This window comes from Mastacembelus armatus, chromosome 12 (assembly GCF_900324485.2).
Source record: "Mastacembelus armatus chromosome 12, fMasArm1.2, whole genome shotgun sequence".
Taxonomy (NCBI): Eukaryota; Metazoa; Chordata; class Actinopteri; order Synbranchiformes; family Mastacembelidae; genus Mastacembelus; species Mastacembelus armatus.
The window spans coordinates 13,277,954-13,299,996 of NC_046644.1; the positions used below are offsets into that span (position 1 = coordinate 13,277,954).

At 38.5% G+C, this 22,043-nt stretch overlaps 1 protein-coding gene across 4 annotated transcripts in view; it reads left to right on the forward strand.

Moving 5' to 3' along the window:
• Positions 1 to 22,043, forward strand: part of rgs3a (regulator of G protein signaling 3a) — a 93,037-nt gene that overhangs the window by 37,076 nt on the left and 33,918 nt on the right. For all 4 annotated transcript variants that reach the window (XM_026298111.1, XM_026298109.2, XM_026298110.2 and 1 more), the window contains one exon: positions 6,532 to 6,666. In XM_026298111.1, coding sequence (XP_026153896.1) covers positions 6,532 to 6,666 — 135 coding nt within the window. The remainder of the gene's footprint in view (positions 1 to 6,531; positions 6,667 to 22,043) is intronic.

Consider the following 22,043-nt stretch of genomic DNA (forward strand, 5'->3'; position numbering starts at 1 on the left):
AGCCACAACTTAAAGTGTACTTTGCTTTTTATCTGATTTAATAGGCAAGCGCAGATTGGCAGGACTGCAGTGGCAGTGGCTATACATCTAAATATAATCACTTAGACCTCCATCTGAGCGATATGATTGCACTGAGATCTATGACCCGCCCCCCACATATTCTCCTGAGCTCAACTAAATTGTAGTGTATCTCCCTGTTCCACCAGGTGCAGGTCAAATGGGAATAACTATCTGAATTATTCTGACTTTTACGGGGCAGTCTGTAAGTAATTTCCAAAATTCATAATACATTTTACATTTTCAGGTGTGTACAGTACATACTAATAGTATTTAACAGTAATTTAACAACAGCAAATCAAGCATTGCTGTTAATGTGATACTCTCTGATGTATTTATTGCACATACAGTACTTGTATCTGTAGCCAAATAGACCTGAATGCTTAACTTACTTCATGGTTGAGACAGTACATTACATGACATTCATACTTTACAATAAAATAAAAGTGATAGTTACTTAAAAAGACAAAGAAAGGCCAAAGGATGGCAGAGTGGTTAATCATAATGTTTAAAATAAACAAAAAAGCAACACAACTGTAACTAAAAAAAAAAAAAAAAAAAAAAAGAAGACAGAAATGTCAGAGAAACAGTACTTGACTTTAGAAAGCTTCCTCAAAGACCATCATGTGCTTATCATCCTCCCCGGCGGCCATAGAAGGTGACTTTGGGTCAAGTACTCCAGTTTATGTGATCTTTTCATGGCAGCTTTATCTAGAGAACACGCAGAAGAGCTCAGACAAACAAACTATAAATAGATGAAAGGGTATGGGAAAGCCGCTGACTTTCATTCTGTGCTTCATTTTTTCATAGATTATACAAAATGCATTTGTTTGTGTGTTGCCATTTGTTGATAATGGGTTGTTCCGTCTTTCTCATTGGGAAAGACAATGAAGGTTTTGTCTATAGTTATACTCATAATAACAATGGCTATACTAGAATGCATTTGTCTATGCAGGATTGTCAGGTGATAAGACAGTGATGTGCTGATTGTTTGATTTGATCCAGTGGAGACAAGTCATATCTTGTTTGCCACTAGTGTACGAGCTATGACACCACTTCGTGTGACAGCATATAGGATCTTGATATCTTGATATTTTTCTTTGCGAAACATGGGCAGATATAATATCAACACAATATAAAAGATAGTATACATTTTACATTCCATGATTCCAGCTGTGTTTTCGTTTTGGCAAATATCTGTAAAGCTGTTTTAGAGATTTCCAATATTACAAAAACATTATCTTCTAATAGAAAGTGCAGCTGGTGGCATAATGTTTTCATTTAGACCTATTTTATTGCCTTGTATAGATTACCATTCCAAATTGAGGACATATGAACTCATTTTAGTGCACTGATCTTCTGTGGTGTGCACATTGGATTGAAAAGATTTATCATGAATCTATATCATTTAAAAAGTGAGCTTCATCTGTTTTCATTGTATAAATTCAAAATACACAAATTTGTACCTGAATAAACTTGAGACAGCAAAAAGTGCAGAGCTACATGAACAGGGGACGCAAACAGTAGAGAGACTGAGAATGAGTTAGAGTTGGCACAGGGGCATGGGGCTGGACGATCAGTTGAGACAACACACTTTCATCGGCAAATGTTGGATGTTGTTTTAAGCAAACCTAAGATAATCAGCTCCTGGCTGTATCTTCATAGATGGCATAAAGATTTTAGAGTTCGCTTGTTTAATTTTTGGCGAGGAAGCCAATAAATTTTATTTCCCAGAATGTTGAAATACTCCCTTCTTCATAATATAAATATGATCTTTGCCACATGGAAGCAAAACATTATAAGTGTGTTATTTTTACAAGGCAGTGTGAATAAAAGATAGGTGAATGTTATATATGGTGCTGAAGCCGCTTAGGTGAGTTGTGTTGACAGCGGGCCACTAGCACACTGAAAACTCGTCTGCCAGATGGCTCGGGGGAGGGCTTCAACCAGGGAGCACTTTAATCAATCTGATTAAGGGGAAATGCTGCCTGTATTTTTATCCACTCCGTGGTAGGCCAGTGGCCATTCATTGAATTTTGTTTCATTAGCTCTTGAACCAGTGGATTTATATACAGAAGTGAACTAAACTGGGAGCTAGAGTAAAGGAACCATTAGCTGCTTTAGCTTATACAGTTCCTGAGGTAATCGTGTTCTGAAGAAGAAAAATGGTCTCTCTGTTATTCCAATAATAAGGGCTTCGTTTATGACCTGAAAAAACTGACATCTTACAATTTGTCCTGGAAAAGGCTCTCTTATTGTTTCTGGTGCTGCGGTTTGGGTCATTGACTGGATGCTGTTTAATGTCAAGACGCAACTTGACCTTAACATGAAAATCCCTAAAGACCTTGAGTGCAGGAGATTCCAGTGATTTCCTTTCAAATTCAACACAGTCCAAACTCTTTCAGGCGATTTGTTCTTTAAAAGTTACTGTAACTGTAGAGACAAAACTACTGTGTCATCTAAGAGATGACTGTTCTGTGGTTCCAACATTATACAAAGATCTAGTTGGCTCCAGATGATTCCTGTCTAAAATGTTTGGTCTGTGACCAACTCTCAGCAGTTTACTCATTTGACCTCGTGACATTATTTTAACTTATGCACTGCAATGACATGTAAGTGTGTAATATTACAGACAAATCAGAAAAATAGAAAGTATTAGCTGGGTCAAGCAAATCATCATTAACATTGACCTAGCAATGGAAATGAAGAACTGCGTATGATGCATTACTCATTAAAAATGGCCTCACAGTTTATTTTTCCATTTTCTTTCTTTACCCAAACAAAATGTGAATGTCGTCATTGGTGTACAGTATACAGTAGTATGCACCATGTGCCTTGTATTTACACACCAAGTCTGTGTAAACATACACACTTCCTCCTTTTGATGGATTAGGGATGTAAGCACTCCTGCAGCTCTGAGACCTGTGCTTTGCTATTAGTCACAAAGCTGAGAGTCCCAGCTGGAGCATTTTTGTTTATATTCTTGATGATTATAGCTTGTAAATATGTTGCTACACTAAGAGTGTATTCATCGTAAGAGTTCACACTGGTATTGTGCCCACAGTTTAAAGCTAAGTGAGTGTGTGCTTGTCAGTGTGTGTGGGTGCAGGTGCATGCATGCCTCTGGGACACTGGAGTGCTCTATTGCAGATGTGCCATCTTTGATGTGGAACAGTGGCCATATGAGGCAGTGTTTTCTCAAAGGCCTGAGCCTCTGCATTATCCTTGCACTATTAATCACCCTATATAATTATCACCTAAGGGTAAATAATATGGAATGAGGAGAATGCGGTCTTAATCAGACATGAATGAAAATTCAGAATGTGTGTTGTGAGATTTTGGGTTGCATATGTGTCAAAAGGCTATGAAATAACTGAAGTTTAGCTGGCTTTGGATGTGACAACATTTTATTTTGGAGAAATTGAGATTGCTCACTGCACCACCTTTATTTTGAGTATGCAGAAGTGGTCTTGCATTGCTGTCTCTAGGCAACTATTAAATCAACTCGTGTCAGTCGGGCAGCTGATGCCACATGCTGAGTACAGAAAAAGTTTGATTCATTCCAAACTGGGGCATGGCTTTTATTGATGCTCTCTGTTGAAGAAACAGGCAAGACACAAGCCATACAAACGTTTACTTAATATCCTTGTTTACATCGATAGTACAAAATAAAGTCCAGATCACATTTTTGGTGATGTATGGTATTTGATTCCAGTTGAAACATCTACAGCTTTGGGCATGCCAGGGCACTGCTGTAAAACAAAAACAAGAACTCCACATCCATGGGAGCAGCTGTTGGAGCTAATTGTTAATATGAGCATTTTATAGGCTCAGAATAACAGGCCATCCCCACCATCAAACGTTCAACTGAAACACTGGATATTTCAGCATTAGCTGTGAAGAACCAACCAACACTCTACAGCCACCTACATCACAAAATTAGAATATTTAAAAGAACTGGAAACACATCCAGAGCCTTGCATTCCAGGCAAGTTATAATCTGTCCCTTAAAACATAAACATTTCAGGACCCAGCTGATACAGAGTTATATCCAGTTTGCTGCCGTTTTTCAGTTCACCCACTGGGTTTTAAATCATTTTTGCTGACCTTTTTGGACCCGTGGAATTTATTGAAATCCTTTATGTGAGAACTCAAAAGTAACCTATAATAGAATTATGAGATTTTCACCGACAGCAATAATATACAGTACAGTGTTTGCCCAGGAACTAGCTGTTTACATTGAGTGTTATGGCCTCTGTTGCACCATAATAGACTCAGATTCAGTCCAAATGATTTATATGAAAGAACATCAACATTGATTTCTGTCCACTCTGAAAAGGCCCCTATTTCATCATCTTGTGATGCAATTGAAAACAGTCAGGCTCAATTTCATAAATGCCTTTGCTGTCTAACCTGCTTCTCTTTTGTGCTTTTGTCTCTTTGTTTCTCTGTTCTTAATTTGAAACTTTTTTCCGTCTCTTGCTGTACCATGGGTTTTTTCTTTTATTGTTCACTGTTTCTTTGTTTTCTGAATGTTGAGAAACAAAATCAATTGTTTCCCCTGCTATGTATTTAACATTTTAACAGAGCTGTGCATTGTGTGTGAAACTGTTTATGCTGCATTAAATTGCAACTGACACATTAACATTAATATGTAGACTTTAAATGCATTAAAAATTAACATCACCAACGGACAATGCTTGAACCACCCAATGTGTTGCCCCAGTCGACCCTACAACAGCAGCATTTCCATCTTCAGCAGGAAATTGAGTGACACTGAAAGAGACTGATTGTCCAAGAGATAGCAACACAGCATGGCATGCAAAAAGACATGCAGTCAGGAAACAGGCAAATAAACTAGCATCATGATTCACCAGTGACCAGGGCGGTGAAGAAACATCAAAAAAAAAAAACCCTAAGGACTTCAATCAATCTCTGAAGACTTGCACAAAATGGAAAAATTCTATTTATAGCCCGATCCGTGCTCAAAAATGTCAGGACAATGTTTTTCCCTGACAACACCGGAAGCATAACACCCGAGGAAGATGGAAATGATCAAATTCAAAAGAGCAGAAGTGTTAAAAATTTACTATACATGTAGAAAAATAGATTCCTCAGTGCTGGACCTCAGTAATGCAGACTATCCTTCAACTGAGTACATCTGAGTAATAGAAAAGGTGGACGAGAGGAGCTGGTGTAAAAAAAAAAAAAAAAATCTCAGATGGGATATGAGATCAGGAAGCATTTATTGTATTCACCACCTCCACCCAAGCCCAAACTCTGCTTTGTTGTATTTATAAAATGCATGTAAGGTTATGAAGCTTCTCAAAAATGTGAAGAAGCAAAACTATTGCAACTGCAATGATTACCAACATACAGTATGTATGTAAACAATTTGTACTATAGAATATTTAAATATTTATTTTCTGTTTCCATTCAGCTCTTAAAATACTTTAGCTTAGATACAACTCCAGACTTGAAATAACACTAACTGGCACAGAGTGTTCTTATCCTAGATAATATACTCCCATTAACTCTCCTCCTTAAAGTTTTTAAGAGGTCTGCTCGGAAACTGTTACCAAATTAGGATTCGGAGCAAAAATGGACTCAAATTAGTTTCATGCATGTCAAAGATTTTTTTACTTTCGAGATCTGTCTTTTATCAAACGTATCCTGCTGGAATTATGACCAAAAACAACAATTAATCCATTAAATAGTTAATCTGCATGTCACTGAGATCAAACGCAGATTCTGGATGTCCTGGAGAGGCAGTTGGGGGTGTTTGTGTCCTTTTCAGTGAAATTTAACATTTCACCAAGCTCTGCCAACTCACACTTTACCACTGGTTGTGAAAGATTTGTTCTTATGTATTTCCCATCTGGGGTGTATTGATTTGTGCTCTTTCAGGAGGACCATCTTGCCATTGGTCACACAGTCATTTTGTCAGCATATCAGATTCTGCCTGGCTATTATCTTATTTCACTAATGCTAGTGTTTTGTCACTTTACGGCCTGTGAAAACAAAGTTCCAAAGACAACTGAATGTGCAAAAAGAAAAGTCATGCAGATAGTCACAGCACCACACTGTACTAGTGGGTCCAGGGCCACTTATGAATGGATACTGTATTTATTTCATCCTGCTGGACACACACACAGATGTAAATTTGCTCGTTCACACACATTTGTGATGGATTAAGCTTTTTTGTTAGTCATTTATATACTTTGAAGGCACTCACTGCCCTTTTTCTCATACACAGACATGTAGCTCTTGTTTTGCCTTTTGTTCATTTATATTTTATATTGCAGTCCTCTAATTTGTTCTCTTGTGCTCTACCTATCTTGAACCCTTTCACTATCCAAGGATCAGAAGACACTTGCCTAATTGCCTGCTGTATTTTCCTCCACCCCTCTTGCTCCTCTTCCCTCCCTCTGTCTCCCTCTCTTCCTCTTTCTCTTTCTCTTTCTCTGTCTCTAGAAGTGTGACTGCCTGCTCAGCCTGGAAGCCTATTCAGCAGACCAGAAGCGCCGCGTGTGTCAGTGTTTGAAGGACAATATTGACAAGCAGCTCCAGCTTCACCGGAGGGAACCTCACGTTCCGCATTTTGAACAGGTATGGCACATGGACACACACACACACACACACACACCCACACACACACACACACACACACACACACACACACACACACACACACCCCTCTACAAGCATTTCCAATTTTGACTGAGGCCAAAGATGAATCAATAAACACCTGAACACATGATAAATTAGATACATGTGCATATTATGATAAAATCCCACTAATCCAGGTTACCTTCTGTAGGCCTTTAGGGTGAAAAGCTGATGTTTTGCTTTATTCTGTCTTTCATTGACATATTTGTGCTCAACTTAAACATACATGTTGCATTTCTACAGTTGTGCAGCTACAGTTTTCCTTGAGTTTTCAGTTAAGCCACTCTGTAAAATATGTTGAAGGTATTTTTTGACATGTGAACATGACATTGAGAAATGAGTACCTTTTATGTTGATATGGCTCTGTGTCAGCAGAAAGTTATCATATGGGGGCATCTATGTGTTTACCAGTGTAATACTCACTTCCTTTTTTATGCTTTTTTTTTTTTTATCTGACTCTTTAGCTGTAAAATGTTTAACTATGTTCACCAGCTTGTCATTAATTGTGCACGTCTGCCGTTTGGTCACGGCCAGTTAGAACCATGTGGTTTTTTTGTTGTGTCTTTAAACAAATACAGTCACGCACACAAGTTTATAATACACTCAGTCTTTGCTGAAAATCCAAACAAAATATCATCCCTGTTGGATGAAATCATTACAAGCCTACCCACAGCGTAGCACAATGGTGGCACAGGGTACAATTGAGGATGCACTGCAACTGATCTTTAAGTGCTCACTGGTCCTCGACTGCTCTGATTAGAAGGGTGGCTGCAGGGCTCTGAGTGAGATTACTGTAGCCTGATTTAGTCATTTCAAGCATTACCCAGGGAAATCTAATCCAAATGTTTTTTTTTCTTTTCTTATCTTATCAAATTTTGGGAAAGTTGTGCCATCGAGTTCCAGTTCGATAAAACTTTAGACAGAATACACAGAGTAATGTTGTCTGGAGCAGTATCGAGCAGATGTGTGAAGGGTTAATATGATCCTGTTTATAATGTGCATTTATTTTTTAGGCCTATTCAATGCTTCCTTAATTTGTACTGCGTTTTTCTTTCCTCATTTCTTTCATTTTTGATGAACAGCAAAGCCCCATACAAACCACTTTGTTAGAGTTTAGCTGAAAGGTGATTAAAAGAGATAAATAACCTTGTGTGTAGATTGCACACCTGTTGCACATTAGGGCTTTATTTCATCAGCACATGAAAAAGACGGGGACAAGCCGACAATCTTTCATCCCTTTCTTGATGTGAGTGTGTGTGTATTTATGTCTGAGCTCACACAGGCCTATATGTGTGTGTATTTTTGCTCATATGGTTCATCTGATTCAGGATGAGACCTGATTACCCAGAAGTGTAAATGACCCAGAACTTGGCCTGTATTTGAACATTCTCCAATATTTGAACTACTTCAGAGAGTGAACTTTATGAACTTTTCTCATGAATTCAACTAATTTAACGTTTAGATGTGAAAGATAAGCTAAGTACAATGCAACATTTTACTGCTGCGTTGTTTTCCTGTAAAAATGTATCTACACACATTGTAGTACTCCACAGAAACACAAGAGGAATCGTACACGTTGCTGTCTGTTTCTTCCTCTGACTAGTGTCAGCTTACACACACCGCAGTGTTCAGTATGTTCGATAATAAAATAGCTTGGCAAACATCCTAAGTCACGTACGCGATTTATTGAAGCTCCACTGCCTAAACCAGCATATTGATTGGTGTAGACATGGATAAAAAAACTGCCCCAATTTATTACCTCTCTAAGTTTTGTTAGTGTTTAGGCTTTGTAATGATCCTTGTACAATAGTTATTTTGCTCCCATTATAAAGCTTTTTCTAACTTGTAGCTAATTCAGCTTCTCACCTGATGGAGACAGATCTTTCTCTCCATCTCTCAGAGTAAGTCTACACTGAAGTGATAGTGGGGGTGAGGAAAATCCCAAACCATAAATGACGTCATCCCTTTCAGATATGGTTGGGTGCTTTGTGGCTTAGTTTAAGTGAGGAGAACAGCTTTTACTCTTTTCAAATTTAGCAGGCAAAACCACACATCACACATGGAAACAGAAATGTATAATGGGATTTCATTTGAATGCATGCATGTCCTGTCCTGTTCCTGTATACTTTCTCTGTGGGGTTATTAGAACCTTTCCCTATGGTTTCTTATTAAATGGAAATCTGAACGGTGTCCCAAAGGCAAGGGAATACACGCTTAATCATAACATTTTACATCTAGACAAATTAGTTCACTTTTGATTGCATTTCTCCAGACTACCTTAGAGGCAAATAGTTTGTATTCAGTCAACTGCAAATGTGTTTAATTTTGCGCAAATCAGTTTTGTCAAGAATGAGGAGGAGAATGCCTTTGTAGTCTCCTTTCTGTTGTATGCAAGCCTTTAAAAACCAAGTATTCTGCATATTTTACTTGACATCTTGGTGTGTATCCTTTGGGTAATTTCATTTTAGCAAGCGAAAGGAGGACACACTTATGCTATAGACTGTATAGATTTTGACAAGTACAGATCCATCCAGCTTAGCTCTATCCACAGAATAGCAATGCATTATATAAACATATTAAAAAAGTTCAAAATCTTATTCACACTAAACAAGATGACAATCCGACACAATCCTTTTGAAACATGAGTATCTTGATTTAGCACAGACCAAACTCAATAATTGTTACCTGAGACTCATTAGTTTGCATATTGTAGAGTTCAGAGCAACTGAGAGAATGTTTTTCTCATTCAACATGAATGAATATTTCTTTGGTAGTGCTCAAATAACCAAAGTTCTTTCTCAGTTTTACTGATGAGTCAACACTAGAACTTTACTTTGTAAACTGGATGAAGTGTATCTTTGATGCACAGTGTGTATTTCTGCCAGTGAGTAAGAACTGCAGCAAAAGGGCTTTGTAAAATTACCCACTGAATCACACATTTTCACTGTGTCAGTAAATGTATTTGTTCCTCATTCACAAAGATGAGTAAATTCGCGCTCAGCTGAAGCAGGCACCTCAGAGTTATGTTCAAGTGTGCAGAGAGAGCAGAATCCTCTGCGAAGGGGAAAGACAACATGGTGTGGAACCCACATCCTTTTTATCTACCAGTGCTACTTTGCTCTTTTCCATTTTTCCAGCTGACAGGGTTACCCTCATAGTGTTGATGTCAGTTGTTGCCCTATTCCTCCCTCCAGTCCCTCAGTGCTTTCCTTAGGACAAATTTGGACATGAGCCCTTTTCCCTTGGAGATTCTCTAATCCTCCTTTCCCTCTGAAAGTGAGCCATGATGATAGTTTCCCAGTTTCATTTCTGTGTGTTAAAGTCAGCAGATGTTTAAGCAGACGTTCAGCTATTTATGATGTCTTTTCTAAACTTAAATAGTTTTCTGTTTCAGCCACATATCAGGGCAGAAATAAAGACAGAAAAGTTTGACTTAAAGTTATAGATGCTAAAAACACAACTTGCAGCAAAGTGGCCCATGGGGTAGATGGGAGACGGTCAAGAGCATGAGGTAGTCATGGAGATGGATGAGAGAATATTATATAGCAGAGGATGTAACATTGTCAGGTGTTAGCGGATGATCCTGGACAGATTCCTGCATATACCCTAAGGCAGCTGTCAGGGATGGAGAATTTTTGCCTTGTTAAAATACGTCAGCACATAGTTAAAAATAACAACCTTGTCAAATTGATATAAATTTTTCATCAAGTTTAATTTTAGGCTTTATTTTCACTCAATATGTATTTATTTCACTTGTGAACCTGCCTTCAGGGCTTTTGTCCTTTTTAAAAATAAAAACAGGAACCTTGTTGTGATAGTGTCAGCTGCACAATTATCCAAAATTTTATATCTTTAGTACATAATAAAGTAACGTAATAATTTATGATGTAATAATTAATATGTGATTTATATGTTGTATGATTAAACTGTTTTATTAGGCATAGATATTTATGTACAGGAACAAACATCTAGTCTTGCGGTGTGGTATCCCATAGGCCATTAAAAGTCTCCAAGCTCCTTGCTTGGAAAGCTTCCGGTACATTCTTGTCTGGGCAGCATTAGCCGCTAAGCTGCTGGAAAAATAAATTTGTTCAGCTGCACAGACACACACACGCCCTCAAATGGGAATTTAAGCAGGACTGGCCATTTTGAAAATGACAGCCGTACTTCATCACACACAGTTAGCATTTGATGAGCAATGCTGGCACTTCTTCTCTGCGTCAGAAGAGGAAAGCAAATTATCTGCAGTAAAAGTCGCATAAATTTTCTACATGAGAGCATAGGCTCATATTAACAGTGAAAAAAACATGGCTGCTGCTAATGAACAAAGTGTGCCTGTTGTGGTTTGGAGGAAGCGTGTTCTGTTTTCGCTCTCTCTCTCTGGATATCTCATTTCACATTTATGAGAATCTGTTTTAGCTGCTGAAGTGGTTTTAATACAGCATTTATGTTGGAGGAAGCAGTGACACAGTGACTCTCTCATTTTCACTTTGTGTGACTCTTTCTCTTGAGTTTTGCGTTGGAAGTGAAGAATATGATGCTTTCTCCTCTCCTCTGTTTTTCTTTTCTACCATCTTTCTCCACATCAGGCATTTAAGTGTGTACTTCATCAGTGATCATCATAGGAAGTGGCTGTGAATATGCATCACTTGTAGAGCACACTGCATTTCAAGCAGTAACACAAAATAACAAACAGAAAATATGCTGATTGCTCCACTTAGAATTCACTGAAACTGAAACTATTTGTTTTTCGCCCATTTTCCCTATTTTGTCTTTAGAGACGCACATTGGCAGCAACTTGACAGCATCAGTTTGTCTGGATGTCTGATTATACACCTGTACTGTACTGTATTTCTTATGTGAAGTCCTCAGAAAAGCAGCAATTATCACATTCACCCCGCTGATCAGCATATCCTGGCCTAATTTACCTCGACTCCTTCTCTCTCCATGACATACACTCCATGTGTGACACTGACACCTGGAGAAGTCCAAGCAATGCAGAGTATTTTTAAACCTGCAATAACTATTTTTTACCTCTAGGAGACAGTGAAAACAAGTTGTGACCATAACACTAATATATCATCACCTTTCAATTTGATAGGACAAACCTTGTTAGCAAACAGTTACTTATTTCCACATCCAGCAAAGTGGTGAGAGTGAAGAGAAAAGTTAAGTCTGTGGGCTGAAAGGAGCTGAAAAAGTTGAGAATCCACTGTAGATTTATCACTATGAGCCATCCCTGTCACTTTATCACATTGTCATTTAATGATTCAGTGTTTATTGTCCCAGATTGGCCATGTGATTTGCAGCAGTGCACAGACTATAAATATAACAGAAATAGAGTTAATAAAAAAGTCCCAAACAGAACAAACAAACAAAGTGATTGTGTGTAAGAAAGGCCATGATTTTGATCATTTAGAGTGTATTAGTGCTAAATGGGGTTTTAGGGTCTCATGTGGGTTTTACATGGCAGTGGCTCGCCTGTGAGTGAAAAAGATTCTTGGTCATTTTGCAGGAAGAGTCGATTGACAGGAAGACAGCAAGGATAGCAGAGGATCATATTCGGAGTGACAGTGCAGTGACGGACATTGTGTTGAAACAGTGACAGGTACAGAGTAGGTTTTTCAAGCCTAGAGTTGTTTGCAGAAAGGCTGCTTCTCAGGGTTACAATAGGAGACAGCAAGTGATACTGGAGCATATGAGATATGAGCATATGAGGAGACAGTTAACAAGTAGCTAAAAGGAGGTGTGTGTGTGTGATTTTTGACACTTTATTTTCACTGGGTGTCCAGCGAGGATCGGAGTGAGCTGTGAGACAGGCTGCTACACACCTGTCATCTTATCATAACTGGGAAACAGTACAAATATAAGTATCTTCATTCTACATGTCAGACAGAGGGAATGTAGTGAAAGCGCACTTGCAAGATCATTACTCAGTAAAACACACTCTGAAAACAAAATCATAGAAAAAAATGTATAAATATATGCAACATCTGTAATGGCACATGTTCATGTGATTAACATTTCTATTGCTCTCTCTGTTTCTCTGTGAGAGACACACATTTTCCACTTCATTGTCTCTAATTAGACAAGGATGAATTCCACAAAGACACTAACAGCACGCTGCGTGCCATTTTTGGGATGTGTTGTCTTTCGAAGTGCGATGTTCAGATTTAGGACTCGTCCAAATGGAGCAGAAATGGAAATCCACGCTGAAACATTTCACAGTATAGTGAAGCACAGTGAAGTTATGACTTCGTGTTTCGTCTGAATGGTGTTCTGTGTTTCTAAAAGGATTTAATGGTTACAAAGTAGTCTGCTGGTTAGACATAATCTTTCAACAAGCTTAAGCGAAAAGGTTTTAAACACGCCAAAACCTGTGTGCTTTTCTGTTGACATTGTTTACAATTCATTCTGAATTCAAGGGCATGCTTAACCAGCATGGCCACCACAGTATACTACAGCCATGGATGGATTAGGAGGCAGTTGGCCTCTGAGCACAGACATGTGAAACGCCCCCACCTCTTCTACACAGACTCACAAACTAATTTTGTGTGTTTTTTGCACTCATTTGTACTGTTTTTGTTTGACTATCCAACAGAAGGACCGACAGTCTCGCCTTAGTTCTCTGGTCTACGTGCCCCTTGACCCCTTGGGTCCTTGGGCTTGTGCCCTGTAGGTCTGTTTGGTAATCCATCCATGAACATAGTGACACACTGTCCCATCTGGTTTGCACTCATTGGCACCATGAATTGTTTTTCAGCACAGTGCTACAATACACACCTTCATGCAGTCTGTTATTTTGCCATGATTTGGATTGTTAAATGAAGGTGCTCAGCACATGTGTGAATGCCAATGATGTGCAACATTGATATCAAAGGAAAAAATGTATTTTCATCCACTTTCTTCATTTGTCCCTGTTTTCCCTTGTCCCATCCTTTTTGCTTTGTCCTATTTTCAGCTCTTTACATTTTTAAGGTTCATGTGAATGAAGCAGCCGTCATTTGCAAATATGCAGCCTTTCAGCTTAACTTTGTTTGTATTTAATACTGTCTTTGTTTCCCCTATGCTGTCTATTGATCCTAGTCTCCTACACACACACACACACACACACACAAAACTCAGTGATGTTATTCACTGTGGCCTGTAGTGTAGGATTAATTCCCTTGCCTCGCTTTAAACATTAATGATTTCCCTTTGATGGAGTGGTGTTTGGCTTTATTTTAGCCCACCTTTAACTATTCATAGCTGTGTTATAAAATGGAAATTATGCATTAGCACAGGAGATAGTGTGTAAGAGAATTGCAGACTCAGGTGCAACAGAGCATGAAATTCATTCACTCTCAACTGTAATTACACCATTCTTTACACTAAAGACAATATTTTTGCTTCACTGAACATGCAGTAGAGCTGGGATAATAGTTTAATGTGCAAATAAGGGCGGTCTTGATGACATAGGGACGCTTTTTATGAAGTGTTTAATGACAATGGTGAGCCTGAGAAGTTTAAAACATTTCACCGCTAATTCACGGGAGAAAGAGCAAATAAACTGCTTGAAGCTGATGAAATTGGCAAAAATCTAGTTTGCTTTAAGTTGATATTCTACTGTTTAAATATCAATCATTACTTTATGCATCATCTGGAAATGCTTCCTTCGAGAATACCTTAAGCCAGAGTCAGTGGTCTGTGCAGTGTAATTGACAATGTTTAAAATAGCTGTTTGAAATGCCCATTACCTATTAGCACATGATATGATTAGATAAGGCCTTATGAATAGTTTACATGCTCCCTGTAGGTCTGACACAGACACAAGAGCATTGTAGTACTGCGTGTGTGTGGTGTGTGTGTGTGTGTGTGTGTGTGTGTGTGTGTGTGTGTTGTGAGGGTGTGGGGTGTCTTATTAGGTGCAAAAGACATGGCCCTTAACATCCTGCTCTTTCATAGGTTTTGATTCGGTGCTTTGATTTGTGACAGAGCAACTTCTAAAAATAGCATTTGGAGAAAGAGGGGAGGAGGAGAGACAGAGAGAGAGAGAGTGAGAGAGAGAGAGAGGAAGGGAGGGATGATGGGGAGAGAGAGAGAGAGAGAAAGAAGGACACTGACTGTTTTGGTCTCCTGAGATTTAGGTGCATTTGATCTTTTCATGACCGTCTGTGTTTTTAATGCATCACATTTTTACAATTCACCCTTTCACTATCACACCTCTGTCTGTCCCTGATTCCATCTGTCTTTTTTTTTTTTAATTTCCCCCTCCTTCACCAAGTCCCTCTTTGCCCCCCTCCTCCCCGCTCACTGTCTTTTGCACACACGTTGGCATACACGTTATTACTGAGCTTGAGGAGAAGCTGGGACTGCAGCAACAACAGAATAAGGAGGAGAAAAGAAGCACTGGCACGTCCAAAAAACGGACAGGGGGGGAAAAAAAAAAATCACATACGGTCACATTGGATTAGCAGCCTGTGTCTCTTTCTGCTGTGCACGTGTGCATGTGTGGATGAACTGTGGCATCATTTGCCGTACTCTAGGACACCAATAATAACACACTTCATACATTCATTTAAGCAAGCACACTCCGTGTCCACATGCCTGTTTCTAAGGTAATGTATGTTGTTTTACTGCTCTTATGAAGGTCAAACTCACAGATCTTTTGTGAGAGTTCAGGTGGGGTCATTTTAGTGGCAGTTAGGATTATTGTCTTTGTTTGCTTGCTTATCAAACAATTTAAATATCTCTTTGTGAATTTGACTGTAAGTTGCACTGTTTGCATGCTGCAATCACAACAATCAAATGCTGCTCTAGGTGAGGAAGCAGTACAGTAATTGTTTGCATATTACTCACATTTACAGGACCAAAAAAATGCTTTATGTTGCACAGTAAGTGTTTCTTTTGTTGGTGAAGTTCTAGTTTTTTTGATTCTGGTAATCAAAGGTTGGGTCTTTTGAATTTCATATTCAAGCTGGAATTTTTGTCTCTATTGTGTGTCATATATGCTGTGATGACATTAGGAGTTTTTTTTTTTTCCTAATTAGCGCTTGCCTGAGAAGGGGAAAGCAGACACTGGGACAGATGTATGGGAGAAATCCGACAAATAACAGTGGCGTGATTCATTCTTCCATTATTTGAGGCTCATGCAGTTCCAGAAGCAGGGCTCTTATCCCATCTGTTAGTGCTTTATTTTAACTGCGTAAAATCAACTAAAGTTTAATTGTTTGAAAATCCACATCTGTTGATGTTGACTCAGCATTAATATAATTACAGCAAACACTTTTGCATGTCCGTTCTTTTGTAACTAGTACCTAACTTGAACTGTTACCTGCTGCTCTTTATATGAGACCATTTTGTTTTGTTTAAGAAGTGTACCTCTTGAATGGTGTTGTCAGTGATAGTTGTTGACCCGAGCAACATTGTTGAGAGACTGTGTGTGTGTGTGTGTGTGTGTGTGTGTGTGTGTGAGGGTGTGTGTGTGTGTGTGTGTGCGTGTGTGCGTGTGTGTGTGTGTCTTCTACGTCTGAATGTCAAATGTTGTTTGTCACCCTGAGAAGATAAAAGAAAAAAAAACTTTCTATGAGGTAGCACTAAGGAGGCCCTTGAGATAAGAGAGAGAAAGAAGTGTGAGAGAACAGAGAGAGAGAGAGCGATTGTGTTTGAGTGAAAGAGTGAAGGACAGATAGCCACTCACATACAGCTGGTATATTTAGTTTTTTATCAAGACACACCGATTTATAGGTTAAGGTTTATAAGTCTTTTTTTATATTGGCTATTCACTTATGAAGCTTATAGACATCTAGACCTTTTTATTAGATTGTATGGATTGATTGTTCTGCTATTGTTACATTAACAAATTCACTTGAACTAAACTATCAAGAATTCAAAGTTGTCACTGGTGAGGTTTTATTATTAGGGTATTTATTTATTAAGTAGATGTTTCCTTCTACAACAAAGGAACAGGCTAAAATGGCTATTTATGGTGTGTCAAATTACAGGTGTTGTATTGGCACCTGCTCAAAATAAATAACTGTAACTCAACAAGAGGCAAAGCTTCAAAATTAGTGACAACGGAAGCTCCAGCACTGATGCTGCATATGCAGCAGGTTCAATACAGTTTAATTTGTTTATGTATTATAGAAGCTTTACTCATTGGTTGTTTACATATTAATAATTTATGGAAGAAATTTCAAACTAATAGCAGAAACGACTATTAGTTTTGCTGAGAGGAAAATGGGCCAACATTGCATTGATGTCATCCATGTAAAGCATATTGTGTCAGGCTACGACTCAATTATAGAGCACACACATATCTATATAGTCCTACAATGCAATATAAAACAAATGTTTGTGAATGTGCAGTACACATAAAGTTAGCTTATGATATCCATCAACTTGTATTGTTTGCATAAGTACAAAGGGCAGTATGTTATTTATAATTCATAACATAGGCTTATACTTTAGATCTGATCTTACAGGCTTTGCCTTCCAGATTTGCCAGACTTAAACAATTAAATGAAATCATCTGAAATTTATGAGAAGAATTTATGAAAGGAATTTGAAACTGTGGCTACAATCCAACTATAGTATAGTTGTGATGGCACTTTGCCATTGATGCAGTGGTGAACAATTTATAGTACACCACCTGACTTTTCACTGTTTGGCTGCTACTGGTGAGCTCAGGAGCTACAATGTAGAGATCATTTTTAAAATCTAGTATTTTGCTTTAGGACAGGAAGTTTTTACAATATGACATGGGTCCTGTGTCATATACGGTTTTGTTACCCTATGACTCTGTATCTACACTGTGTGTCAGATTGTCGTGTTTAAACTGCACATGTTCGTGTGTGTGTTTACAATAGATATGTGTCCATTGTGTGCTTTGTGCATCCTGTGGGACCTGGAGTGCAGTGCCTTAAAGTCTTCACAAAGAAATGGAGGGTGGGGGTGTTGTGCAGCCATAAATGGACACTATAGAGTATATGTACACACGTTAGGCAATATTTGCAGACACACATCTGCAATCATGGAGGACATTATAGAGCAGTTATTATATTTGGTTGACATACACACCACAAATGAGCATGCATATGCTTCTCTCTGAGCTCTCACTACTCATTTGTCTCTTCTCATTATCTCTGTCTCTTCTCTCTCACTTCTTCCTTCTCACTTGTTTGTGCAGCTTGGGAGTCTACCTTCTTAGCCTCTTGGGCATTCGCTCTCTTCCTCTCCCTCCCTCTCTCTCTCCCTCTCCCTTTATCTTTCGCTCTCCCTCTCTTTCGTCTCTGCACAGTTCAGTTGGCCTAGCCCACACTGACAGAGTCACACACACCAGCCTAGCTAGCCAGCCCCAAACACACTCACACTCCAGTTTGACAGAGGAAGTAGTCCATTTTAATGGGGATGCGTGTAGTACCTGTGCCTGCCTTTAGTGGATTGTAACCTGGAACCGCTTCTTTTTGCCAGGTAGGGTTTTTATACCATCACTTCATTTTGACTCTGTGGAGTATATGTTATTATATTTGGGTGATAAAAAGAGAGCTTTCATACAGATGGGTTGTATTGTGGCTTTTCCGTGGCATTGGAGGAAAAACAATTAGAATAGTAATGCAGTTATTTTGAGTTGTTAATATTGTGCTGCTGGAAGGGAGGGAGTGGTTTGGTCACATGGAGACAGGAAAGAAACAAGGCTGAGAGATGAGAGGAAAGATAGGAAAAGGCAATAAAGGTTTATTTATCACTGGGCTACTATATGACAGGCACAGCTGGATGCCACATGTCATACTCTATTTTAATAAATATGATTTCTCTTTTTCTATGGCTTCATGTTTGTTTTGCATTCAATGATCTTTCTTGTTTTCTGTCTTTCTAACCCTAGTATACCTCTGTCCACTTGCTTTCCTTCTCTTCATAGATTTAATAGCTCTCTTTTATATAATTTCCTCCCACTTAATAAAAACCTGTAGACAGTATTTTGTGAACAGCAAATTGTTTACATCTGCCATTTTGTGCTTTTATTGCAGTCTTTTCTACTCTGACTGTTTGCCAGTGACACGATTTAACCCTCCACATAGCTGGGGAGTTGTAGGGTGAGAAAGATGGAGGCTTAGAGAGAAAAACAGTAAGGAGATAGCCATTAAGAAGACATACTCTAAACTGTGTTAGAGCTAAGCTGAAAGTGATAGAGACTAAAGCAGAGAGCAAATAGAGGGACCAGAGGGGGAAAACAACAGGAAGCACACAGGGGAAAATTGCTTTTCTCTTTTCCTCATTAGGGGAATTGTAGGGTTATTCTCTTAGGAGGAGAAAGAGGAAGAGAATTAGATGCAGGATGTGTAGTCTCTGCTCGTGCCTGTTGATACTAATATAGGGAGATGATCAATAATAGTGTTTGAACAAATGGTAGCTTGTATTTAAATGAAATTTACAAAACAGATGTACAAGTTTTTTAAATGAGAGAAGTAGCATTGGAGGGAGATTTTCCTCTCCTCTTGACTAGTCCGTCCTGCCCTCAATCTCTCCCTTGTTCTTGATCAATAGTAGACAGTGTCAGTGGCCCATCCCTATGCTATACACACATACAAACACAACACACACACACACACACACACAAGACTCAATGTGATTTCTCAGATGGTCTTATGCAGCCAGCACCAGCTTGAACAAATGAGATGTTTGTTATAACCTGAGAGAACCATTGTCACATATGTCACAATCCCATGTCTGTCACACAGGGACACACACACACACCCACACAAAAAACAAAATGAGGCAAAACATAGATGCATCTTCTTTCGCTGTCTTTGTACTCACACACACACAGACATAACCTTTCCATCATTACCATGTACACACTCACACTCCATGAAGGCCTTTTCCACTCTTTCTCTGTGGTCACATTGTCTTCAGCTGCTCTGCGTCACGGGACAAGTTACGTCAATGACTTTTTCTCTCTGAACCCTCAGCCTCTATCAATAATGTCTTTGCGTCTTTGGATGTGACACTACATCCCCTCCCAAAAAAAAAAAAAAATGAGCCCCATTCCGTTTCACCCCACTCCGGACTGTGGTTGGTTTCTTTGAGAGGAGGAGAGGCTACTTAACCATCTCTGTTTAAGCTGAAATATTAATGAGAACATACTTCATGCTAATAAATTGACATCTCTATGGTTTAACTCCCTGCTAAGTATTCCTGTGAGATCCTGAACCACTGTATTTCTGCTTCCATTAGTGTTGCTGACATCCAGAATATTCCTGCAGTATTGGTACTTGTGATGATGCATTATTATTAAGCACATCTGAATAGATGAAGTTTAATTATTTGTTGATAATACTGCCGTTGTCCGGTGGAAACTTTGCTAGTTTGTTTTCATTTATATAAATGTTAGAATTTAATTAGAAAATAAAACATTTTATCTCTCTCCAAAGCCAGTAGTCTTTTGATACCATTTTTAAGAGTTAAAGGACGTACTTTAATGTCCCCAGTGTTCACCTCACATCTTGTCCTCCTGGTTTTCTTTGATCTACAGAACCCTTTTCATTTGTTCATTTGCTCCCTTTTCCATTTTTTGTTTTCTCCTTCCCTTTCGGCCTGATCACAATAGAGGGTTCTGACAGATAAACGGCTATTACCGTCTCATCTTTTTTTCTGTTTGTGAAATCGAGGGCAAAAGAAGCCAGTACATTGTGGTGCATATAATGAAGCCATTCAGAGATCGATCATCTATATGGTCTGGCCCCTTAACAAGTTATTGGTATTACAGAAGGCAGTAATGGATCTTAAGTCATCAGACCATAAATTATTCTTGACACTACATGTCAGAATATGCCTTATATATTTTCACTTGCACATATGCAGTAGATGCACATAGATTTTTCACAGATAGGCTACTGCACAACATACTTAAATACATACAGTATGTACCTAATCTGAATTGAAGGTACAAATGATTGCAGGTATCTAGAAATGATGTGTGTTAGTTTATATGGTGACATGGGTTGCAATAAATGTTTTCATTTAAGGCAAATAAACACCTTGGGCTATGTGTATATGACCGAACTCTGCAGAAGATAATGTGGTTTTAAAGTGCTGCAGAAAACAAGTTTGCCATTGTGGCTGAGGCAGATAATTAGCAGAATCAAGGAAGACAATTTTACACAGAAACATGCTTCCAGCTGACACACTGATTTTAGTTTAAATGTCTTTTGTTGTGCCCTGGGCTGTTGGGACACAGGAAGAGTAAATGTTTGTTCAGACCAAGAACCTTTTTTTTGTAATTTTTAATCTGAATTCCTTCTTTTTATTATTTTAGCACCTATTCTAGCCAGATTGGTTTGTCTGCCTGAGGTGTAAATAATACAATTTGTCACCTTTTGAGACTGAGATTCATTTCAGGGATATAAATTCCAGGTTCAGGACACTTATTTTCATATTCTGCTAATATATACTTTCACTCCACTACATTTATATGACTATAATCATACCATTCATTTCATCACATAATTAGGGGTTAGGTAGGGAGGAAAAATGTAGGCTATAAGAAAGTAAAAGAGATTCAGAGAATTTAGTGAAAAGGGTAGAAACACAAACAAAAACTCATGATTAACATATAAACCTAAACCACTCGTTTGGAACATAGCGATTAGCATGCTAAGTACTGTGTGTGCTACTTGCAATAAATGGGGCAAAACAACTGGGCTAAAACATAAAGAAATACTAAAATGGTTTTTTAATGTGGAGCCAAGAAGATTGGAATATTTTTCTCATCTTTCAGTGTTAGCAAAATTAGAACTAGTGTGAAAGTGTCCAGTCTCATTAGCTTTGTTCCTATTTCTTGTGCTATTGTCATTTTGTGTTTTCCCCTCAGGGCTATGTAAACAGGAAGCACTCTCTAAACTTCTCTGACCACACATGCCCACTGAAGAAATCAATGATATGTCAGTGAGTAAAGGAGACTAAAGAACAGGGTTTGTACTGACTGATTGGGTACATCACTTATACATCCTGCTATCCAACCTGCTGTCACACAGATTTAGATTTAGAGAGAACAGAATGGAGAACGAGGGAGTGGCACAGTGGAAGAAAAAGGAAACCATATCTTTCTGTTTGGCAGTGTGCAATACTTTTAACGGTATTCCTAATTCAGCTGGAGGTGGATTTGGCAAGTGCACTGAAGGATACATTAAACCATTAATGTTAGACTAAGGGAGGAGAGAGGACATGCTCTTTAATGTAATGTCTGACTTAAAATCAACAAGGACATGGGAAATTAAATAAATGGGGAAGAAGAAAAGGAAATATATAAAGATGTAAGATGGATCTTGGGAAAACTA